General features: G+C 42.4%; 3 protein-coding genes across 4 annotated transcripts in view; 2 read left to right on the top strand and 1 right to left on the bottom strand.

Moving 5' to 3' along the window:
- The window catches only part of LOC141760294 (uncharacterized), an 85,798-nt gene that overhangs the window by 29,406 nt on the left and 46,451 nt on the right, over positions 1 to 9,941 (top strand). The gene's annotated exons all lie outside the window — the stretch shown is intronic.
- The window catches only part of LOC141760296 (uncharacterized), a 67,290-nt gene that overhangs the window by 53,725 nt on the left and 3,624 nt on the right, over positions 1 to 9,941 (bottom strand). The gene's annotated exons all lie outside the window — the stretch shown is intronic.
- Positions 480 to 8,842, top strand: LOC141760295 (uncharacterized). Its single transcript, XM_074622963.1, has 4 exons — positions 480 to 571; positions 7,018 to 7,073; positions 7,205 to 7,564; positions 8,419 to 8,842. The coding sequence occupies exons 2-4, from the start codon at positions 7,019 to 7,021 to the stop codon at positions 8,838 to 8,840; spliced, it is 837 nt and encodes a 278-aa protein (XP_074479064.1). The 5' UTR covers positions 480 to 571; position 7,018; the 3' UTR covers positions 8,841 to 8,842.

The raw sequence follows: 9,941 nt of genomic DNA, 5'->3' as shown, positions 1-9,941 counted from the left end.
GAGAGGAGCAGCAGCAGAGAGCAGCAGCAGCAGAGAGGAGCAGCAGAGAGGAGCACCAGCAGAGAGCAGCACCAGCAGAGAGGAGCAGCAGAGAGGAGCAGCAGCAGAGAGGAGCAGCAGAGAGGAGCACCAGCAGAGAGCAGCACCAGCAGAGAGGAGCAGCAGAGAGGAGCACCAGCAGAGAGCAGCACCAGCAGAGAGCAGCACCAGCAGAGAGGAGCACCAGCAGAGAGGAGCACCAGAGAGGAGCAGCAGCAGAGAGGAGCACCAGCAGAGAGGAGCACCAGCAGAGAGGAGCACCAGCAGAGAGGAGCACCAGAGAGGAGCAGCAGCAGAGAGCAGCACCAGCAGAGAGGAGCAGCACCAGAGAGGAGCAGCAGCAGCAGAGAGCAGCACCAGCAGAGAGGAGCAGCAGAGAGCAGCAGCAGCAGAGAGGAGCAGCACCAGCAGAGAGCACCAGCAGAGAGCAGCAGCAGCAGAGAGGAGCAGCAGCAGGATTTGACCGCTCCACAGTTGGTTATTGGTGCGCAGAGTCTCGTACTTTGGTCCTCTACAACAGAAGAGACACAAGGTAATGTGGAAATACAGAAAGTTGATATATTATATTAATCCTGTTTATGGTTTGTTTGTTTTTGTGAAGAAATGTGGTGAGATTAATTATGACTGTTTTATATTTGTTGCTGCCCAGGAACGAATAGAGAGACTAAAGAACCAGGTTCCTCTGGAGTTTAGTTTAGAGGTCCTACAGTTGTCTCTCCGTCTTGTTCTCCTTTCCCAGACTTTCTCTGGAAGAATTTCTTATTTTAACTTGTCATGTGAATATCTATGGCTTTCTCTGTCTAGTTTTTATAACTATTTTGAATATGAAAACACTTGGTAGTGTCAAGAATCATCATATTGGTGTGATTGTATGCATCAAAGGGTTAAATCGAGCATTTATGAAGTGCTTAGAGGAAATTTGAAAAATATCGCGATATATATGTGTATTCGTTATTCCTTAAAAATATCGCAATATCATTTTTAGGCCATATCGCCCAGCCCTATTTCAGATATTAAAACGCTTTGTGGTGTCCTCGTCCTTTAGTGTCGCTCCTCTAGTCTGTGTTGAGCGTAAAATCAAAAGCTGACCAGAAACTTCGTTAACCATCGAGGAGAAATCTAGTTGGTGAAATAGTTTTCCTCTCTAATCCATGATTAGTCCATGATCTTATGGAGGTATCTAGCCTTATTTTTATTAGCCTGCATTAAAACACCATATTTATAACAGCCTTTAAATAGTCCACACAATAACAGGAATAAAACAACAATCATTGGAGACGAGTAGTCTGATGACATTTTATTGAAGATTTGATCTAATGAGGAGTCGGTTGTTTGGTGAGAGTGTTTGTCTTGACTGCAGCTTTCAGTCACCTCCCACTGCTGTCAGGTCAAAGCAGATCATACTTCCTCATTCTTCCTCAAAATATCTAATCTACTAAACTGGCTCCATCTGGTGTCAGAAGTACATTAGTGTTCCTGTCTTGGTGTCAGTCCACTGGTCAGTCATGTGTAATCAGTAGCACAGAGGAAGAAGTCCTGTGAGGACTAAAGACAGACTGTAGATTGTCTCTGTTCTACCTGTAATAACTGAACTTGTATCTGATGTGTTTCTGTCTCCTCTCACAGGATGAAGATGATCTGCAGCATCCTGCTGCTCCTCAGTCTGACCTCCTGTGTCTCTGGTTAGTTGACTGCTCTGTCTCTTAATTACTGAGAGCGCAGCTCCATGTGCTCAATAGCGCAGCTTCACATTCTGCCACAGGAGGGCGCTGTTTCAACAGTCAGTAGCCTTTCCAACAATCAGCATATAGTTTGTTATTATGAACGACTGAATGGAGCGTCCCTTTAAATGCTGCAGGCCGCAAGAATTATGGGATGAACTTTCGAAAGCAAAAAGGACTTTGACAGCAGCCAGGAATCACCAGCAGCACCAGCTACTGTTGGTTGTTGCTGCGCATCTCGTTTGGTCCTGTAAGACAGAGGAGACTCAAGGTAATGTGGAAATACTATAGTTGATATATTATATTAATAATATAAATGTTGTTTTTTTAATTATTATTTTTGTGAAGAAATGTGGTGAGAATAATTTGGACTGTTTTATATTTAGTCGCTGACCAGGAACGAATAGAGACATGAAGTGAAATCAATAGACAACAAATCAAACTACCAGAGTCTGTTAACATGGAGGTGGAGCTGTCTGCAGCATATAACCAACACTAACATGGAGAAGTCTACAGACAGACAGAGTGGAACATTTAACAATAGAAGAGTAAACTATAGTAGACAAATAGGAAGAAGTTAAACACTTAATCCAGACTAACAGTAACTCAGTTGAAGCTGCTAAATGCAGGAAGAACAGCTGGTGAAAGAAAAAACTCCAGATGTGTAAATTAACAGATTTATTAATTTAACAGAACACTCAAAAGTCAGATATAGTCGTTTATATATAAATATCATTACTCTGTGTAAAGGATGGATTACACCTCTTTATATCCATTAATTACAATACTGCGTGTATTTCAGCCTTCTTTCAGCTGAGTCACTGTCTCAGGAGATGTGGAACAGACTCACGAGGAAGTTAAAAATGAATATAAAAACATAATTGCCGTCTACCTCTGCTGAGTTTGTTATTGTTTATCCTGCTTTTGCTACTTGTTACACGGAAAGTGTCACCGCTGAGTATGATCGCCTGAGCCTTCTCAAAGTCCTGTATCTGTATCTGTCTGTCTGTAGACTTCTCCATGTTAGTGTTGGTTATATGCTGCAGACAGCTCCACCTCCATGTTAACAGACTCTGGTAGTTTGATTTGTTTTCTATTGATTTCACTTCATGTCTCTATTCGTTCCTGGTCAGCGACTAAATATAAAACAGTCCAAATTATTCTCAACACATTTCTTAACAAAAAAAAAACAAAAAAACATTTACATTATTAATATAATATATCAACTATAGTATTTCCACATTACCTTGAGTCTCCTCTGTCTTACAGGACCAAACTATGAGATGCGCAGTTTCTGGCAGTGATTCCTGAGCTGCTGTAGAGTAATAGTCCGGTGTGCTCTGGAGGTTGGAAGGTTCCAGACTGAGAAGCGCAGAAAACAACCAACAGCAGCTGGAGCTGTTACGATTCCTGGGAGTGTTGGGAAGCAACAAACAACCAATAGAAGCTGTAGGAACACCACGCCCGAAGGCAGTGGGAGGTTGGCAGGTGTGGGTGTGGCCGGGCAGTGGGAGGTTGGCAGGTGTGGGTGTGGCCAGGCAGTGGGAGGTTGGCAGGTGTGGGTGTGGCCGGGCAGTGGGAGGTTGGCAGGTGTGGGAGTGGCCAGGCAGTGGGAGTGGCCAGGCAGTGGGAGGTTGGCAGGTGTGGGAGTGGCCAGGCAGTGGGAGGTTGGCAGGTGTGGGAGTGGCCAGGCAGTGGGAGGTTGGCAGGTGTGGGAGTGGCCAGGCAGTGGGAGGTTGGCAGGTGTGGGAGTGGCCAGGCAGTGGGAGGTTGGCAGGTGTGGGAGTGGCCAGGCAGTGGGAGGTTGGCAGGTGTGGGAGTGGCCAGGCAGTGGGAGGCGACAGACGCGTATAAATAGAGGCTCACTTCAGCTACACCGAGAGTCTGCTCGTAGAGGAGGAGAAGATGTGACAGGAGATGACAGGAGATGACAGGAGATGACACCATGCTGCTCACACTTTAGTTTTCCTCTCTGTGGACTTTATTCTGATATTTGTGACTTCTCCTCTTTGAGTTCCTCTTTGAGTTCCTCTACTGGGAGGAGGACAGGTGAAGGTAAGACAGCTGGGTTAACATCATCTACACATCTGGCCTTTAAAGTCACACTTTAAATTGTCATTTTGTGCTTTTATTTTGTTGTAATTTAGCGTTTCATGTTGTTTAAAGTAGTGATGGCGAGATGAAGCTTCATGAAACTCTCCAGCAAGTTGTTTCATCTGCTTCAACTTCAGGTTCACATGAAACCACCTGTTGGTCAAAGAGTGTAATGAACAGTGATGACTGGTTAAATTGTTTCTAGGCAGGGTTGTGTTGCCACATCCAGTCAGTCTCAGCAAACATCTCGGTATGATTTAATGCAAGAAGAGTGAAGGTATTAAAAACACATTACTACTTTACAGTTAAATAATCAACAATTATTTTACTCCAACAGGAGCAGTAAAGAATGCTTAGAACAACACAACAGTATAACATGAACTCAGTGGTGGAAAGTAACTAAGTACATTTACTCAAGTACTGTACTTAAGTACAGTTTTGAGGTACTTGTACTTTACTTGAGTATTTCCATGTTCTACTCCACTACATCTCAGAGGGAAATATTAGACTGTTTACTCCACTACATTGATTTAATAACTTTAGTTACTTTACAGATTCAGATTATTAATACAAAATATAATCAAAGAATAAATTATGTATTATTATAGATTAAACTACCCAGCAGTATATAATAATAAATGATGTATTATTATAGATTAAACTACCAGCAGTATATAATAATAAATGATGTATTATTATAGATTAAACTACCCATCAGTATATAAAGTCATTTATATCAGCTTTACCAGCTGCAACATTAAAGTGATGAACACATTAATGCATCAATAAGTATAATCCAATAATAAACATTATTCTGCATAATGTGTACTTTTATGTTTGGTACTTTAAGTATATTCATATGTTAATATCTTTGCACTTTTACTTAAGAAGGGTTTTTAACCCTTACCTGTAACAGAGTATTTCTACATGGTATTATTGCTACTTTTACTGAAGTACAAGATCTGAGTACTTCCACCACTGCATGTATTATAATACATTAATAAACATGTAATACAATACTAATGTAATATAACAATATAACATGTAATAGAAATGTTTTCTTAACGTGATAACCCTACTGACCTTGTTTTGTTTGGTAAACCAATAGTGAGGTAAAGATCAGGGAAGTAAACAGGAAGTGTAAAAACTGCTGTGAAGTCCTGAAGCTATTCAGACACCTGAATGTACAGAAACATGGACTCTAGTGTTCTGAGCATCAGATGATTTTCTATCATATTTTACACATATTACTGATGCATTCCATATTTTAAACACAAATATTGACAATTTGTATAATTTATTATTATTATTATTAGTAGTAGTAATGTTTTTTTTGTGTGTGGCTGTCTGGCTCAGGGGGGGGGGGGCTAGCGCCTTCTATTGGCCGCCACTACTACCAAGTAGTGTCCTAGTGTCCTACTGGTGTCCTACTGGTGTCCTAGTGGTGTCCCAGTGGCGTCTTAGTAGTGTCCTAGTGGTGTCCTAGTAGTGTCATAGTAGTGTCCTAGTGGTGTCCTTGTGGTGTCCTTGTGGTGTCATAGTGGTGTCCTAGTGGTGTCATAGTAGTGTCCTAGTGGTGTCCTTGTGGTGTCCTAGTGGTGTCATAGTAGTGTCCTTGTGGTGTCCTAGTAGTGTCCTAGTGGTGTCATAGTAGTGTCCTAGTGGTGTCCTATTGGTGTCATAGTAGTGTCCTTGTGGTGTCCTAGTAGTGTCCTAGTGGTGTCCTAGTGGTGTCATAGTGGTGTCCTAGTGGTGTCCTAGTGGTGTCGAAGTAGTGTCCTAGTGGTGTCCTAGTGGTGTCATAGTAGTGTCCCATAGTGGTGTCGAAGTAGTGTCCTAGTGGTGTCCTAGTGGTGTCATAGTAGTGTCCTAGTAGTGTCCTAGTGGTGTCCTAGTGGTGTCGAAGTAGTGTCCTAGTGGTGTCCTAGTGGTGTCATAGTAGTGTCCTAGTGGTGTCATAGTAGTGTCCTTGTGGTGTCCTAGTGGTGTCCTAGTGGTGTCCTAGTGGTGTCCTAGTGGTGTCCTAGTGGTGTCCTAGTGGTGTCCTAGTGGTGTCGAAGTAGTGTCCTAGTGGTGTCCTAGTGGTGTCATAGTAGTGTCCTAGTGGTGTCATAGTGGTGTCGAAGTAGTGTCCTAGTGGTGTCCTAGTGGTGTCATAGTAGTGTCCTAGTAGTGTCCTAGTGGTGTCCTAGTGGTGTCCTAGTGGTGTCATAGTGGTGTCCTAGTGGTGTCCTAGTGGTGTCGAAGTAGTGTCCTAGTGGTGTCCTAGTGGTGTCATAGTAGTGTCCTAGTGGTGTCATAGTGGTGTCGAAGTAGTGTCCTAGTGGTGTCCTAGTGGTGTCATAGTAGTGTCCTAGTAGTGTCCTAGTGGTGTCCTAGTGGTGTCGAAGTAGTGTCCTAGTGGTGTCCTAGTGGTGTCATAGTAGTGTCCTAGTGGTGTCATAGTAGTGTCCTTGTGGTGTCCTAGTGGTGTCCTAGTGGTGTCCTAGTGGTGTCCTAGTGGTGTCCTAGTGGTGTCCTAGTGGTGTCCTTGTGGTGTCCTAGTGGTGTCCTAGTAGTGTCCTAGTGGTGTCCTAGTAGTATCCTAGTAGTGTCCTCGTCCTTTAGTGTCGCTCCTCTAGTCTGTGTTGTGCGTAAAATCAAAAGCTGACCAGAAACTTTGTTAACCATCGAGGAGAAATCTAGTTGGTGAAATAGTTTTCCTCTGTAACCCCCTACTCTGACTACAGAAACACAACATGGAGGTTAAACCATTAATGCATGATGATCACAGATAATACAGCCTTTAAATAGTCCACACAATAACAGGAATATAACAACAATCATTGGAGACGAGTATAGATTAGTCTGATGCGGTTTTATTGAAGATTTGATCTAATGAGGAGTCAGTAGTTTGGTGAGAGTGTTCAACACTGTAGATCTCAGAGCAGATCATACTTCCTGTTCTTCCTCAGTTGTAAATATCTAATCTACTAAAGTGGCTCCATCTGGTGTCAGAAGTACATTAGTGTTCCTGTCTTGGTGTCAGTCCACTGGTCAGTCATGTGTAATCAGTAGCACAGAGGAAGAAGTCCTGTGAGGACTAAAGACAGACTGTAGATTGTCTCTGTTCTACCTGTAATAACTGAACTTGTATCTGATGTGTTTCTGTCTCCTCTCACAGGATGAAGATGATCTGCAGCATCCTGCTGCTCCTCAGTCTGACCTCCTGTGTCTCTGGTTAGTTGACCTTCACTTTATTATCCACAAACACTAAATACACTTTCAGACAAACATCTCTAGATGGAGTTTGACATGTTCAAGTTGTCAGTTTGTCTGCTGCTCACTTTCCCTCTCTGTCTCCTCTACAGGAGCATTTGTAGTGAATGTGAAACAGACCTCCTATCAGGCAGAGGAGAACCACGACATCACACTGGAGTGGATGTTCACAACCAGAACCAACAGTTCCACCGACATACACATTATCCGCTGTCGACTGTTTGCTGATCACAAATACTTCGTCCTGTTTCATCTCCTTAAAGGTGTTGAGGTCCCAGAGTCTCAGGATAAACAGTTTACAGGACGAGTCCAGTGGGACAAAGACGTCCTCAGAGACGGACGAATCAGATTTTACATGTCCAGACTCAGGATTAATGACTCTGGTCAGTACCAGTGTGACGTGCACACAGATGATGGTAGGGGCTCTGGGATATGTCACCTCAAAGTCACAGGTGAGTTGATTCAGTAGAACTCAGTCAGTGAAACCAGACTAAGAGTCTACAGCCCTGCTAGTGCTAAACACATCTTAGTTTAGCATGTTAGCATGCTGCAGTCTCGACTGGCTCAGAGCCTGGAGGGCAAAACACTGTTCCAACATGGCGGCTAACACTGTGAACTCCACAGAGAGGTGAAGTCCCTCCTCTTCTAGTGGACCACCATGGGACCTGATTTCTGAATAAATATGAACGCTAGTCAACGGAGAGAGATAAATATGTTTTGTCAATTTAAAACATATTTGTTCAAGTCCAGAAAGTCTCAGTTTGTCGTCGTCTCATTTAGTTTAGTGTGAAACTGCTCAGTGGACTACATCTCTCGTCTCGTACAACATACGTCACCAACACTAGCACGCTAGCTTATCAACTCCTTCATCATAACAGAATATATTAACTTTCACCACTGCTCATCTTAGAAAGGACGCCGCATGGAAACCTGTTCTTTGTTAATGTAATGTGCGTTTAGATTGGTTTCCCATAAGCTTCACTTCCACTCTGCAGTTCTGTCTGCCACCGGACACGATCCTGAGAGAATTAAAGCTTACTAACGTGTTAGCTACACCAGCTAACGCTGGCAGCCAGAAACAAATATCTATGATCCATTGTCTGTTTGATAATCTAAACAAAGAACACGTTTTCTTGACTGAAAGCGACCAGACGCAGTAAAACGTACGTCATGGCTACCGCTGATGAAGACTAGGATCATATTTAGTCTTTCTTTTGTCAGTCTGCTGGATTTATTTAGTTTCCTGTTTCAGTAAAATGGTTCCACTTCAGACAATCACACACATTTTATTTTCTGTCCTTTACAGCAGCTGCTGATGAGCCCAAACCTCCGAGACCAATAATGAGACTACAACCAGAGAGTCGGGGAAGGATCGGCCTCTACGTTATACTGGCAGCAGCTCTACTGGTTCTCTGTGCTGGACTCTGCTTTGCCTTCTATGTTAAATGTACTCGTAAAAGAGGAAACACCTATAAAGCCGTACAGATGATGAGTTTCTTAGAGGAACAACCCATCAGGACTAACCAAGCGGTAACCTCCAGTGCTGAGATAAGGTCGTGTCTAGAAGGTAACCCCCAAGCTGCGAAAATGTGCGAAAACTCTTGCGAGACTCGCTGCCCGACGACCTATCCTAACCTCAACTATTCAAGGTCAATGCCTGACCTTAACTATTTGAGATCAATGTCTAACCTCAACCATTCAAGGTCAATACCTAACCTTAACTATTAGAGGTCAATTTCTATATAATTTCTTATATATATATATATATATAACAGACCATTGCTATGTATAACAGACCGTTGCTATGGGCGCAGTTCTGATGTCGGACTCTGGAGGACCGTTTTTATGTCAAATATTGATTTCTTCAGTAAGTAGCTGTGTAATAATCAGGATAATGTTCAGCTAGCGGGTCATTGTGGAATAATCCCCTTCAGGGTGATGAGAGACCCCTCCGCTTCGTGTTATTACAGCAGAAATAACTAATGTCAGGGTAAAGGATGCTTCCATCCTCCCAGATGTTTGATGTCAAACAGTATAAAATGTGACGGTTTTGGTAAATGACAGATAACATCACCTCAGAAGTTGTGCTGAGACAAGACGTCTAAACAGTCACGTCTGGTTGATGTGACTCCATCAAGATCCTCTAACATCTGTAGACTGTTATATTTGTTTCAGTCATCATCACTGTATGAAGAGTTCATCATTAAGATTTAGCTGTAAGTTGGTTCAGTTTTCCCTCCAGCTGTTATCAATCAAGTGATTTGTGTTCTCTGTTTACTGATGGATGTTGTTACCTTGCACTGAATCTCCTAATGTTAACTTTATAATGTGTTCATACTGTAAATATAAATGTAGTGATTCCTTCATTATGGCCTTTAGAGTTTTTCAGATTTGAATCTGTGACATTTTTATTTTTTTTCATATTATAATTGTTCTAATAAGTTTATGTTAAGATGTTGTTGTTAATATTTATACTATTTATATTATAATCGGTGTTTCCGGGTTGACTCGGTGTGTGTCTGACTGTGTCATGGTAGGTGTGTTGCTCAGGACCAAAGGAAGCTCAGTGTGAAGCTGTTTGTGTGAGCGGTTCTCTAGAAACAACACAGCAACAACACAGGCCAAGCATTCGAACCGTTCCAGGTGTATTAAAGATATTCAGATTAGAATGATGTGTGGTAGAAACTGTTTGATATCAGTGAATGAATGTGTAAAATATAATAACATTTTGTATTTTTGTACCAGAATAAATCTCTGCACCAGATGACACCAGTATTTTCCTGTGTTTCTTTCTTCACTGCTCAACAGCCTGTTTGTTTGCTGATAACC

Source organism: Sebastes fasciatus, chromosome 22 (assembly GCF_043250625.1).
Source record: "Sebastes fasciatus isolate fSebFas1 chromosome 22, fSebFas1.pri, whole genome shotgun sequence".
Taxonomy (NCBI): Eukaryota; Metazoa; Chordata; class Actinopteri; order Perciformes; family Sebastidae; genus Sebastes; species Sebastes fasciatus.
Note: the sequence above shows the minus strand (reverse complement) of the source record. Positions and strands in the feature narration are given on the sequence as shown.

Bases quoted from the DNA above. Each gene is read 5' to 3' on its own strand.
- LOC141760295 (XM_074622963.1), top strand. From the start codon at position 7,019: ATGAAGATGATCTGCAGCATCCTGCTGCTCCTCAGTCTGACCTCCTGT. The intron at 7,074-7,204 runs GTTAGTTGACCT...TCTCCTCTACAG, and splicing joins TCTGACCTCCTGTGTCTCTG to GAGCATTTGTAGTGAATGTG. The intron at 7,565-8,418 runs GTGAGTTGATTC...TGTCCTTTACAG, and splicing joins ATGTCACCTCAAAGTCACAG to CAGCTGCTGATGAGCCCAAA.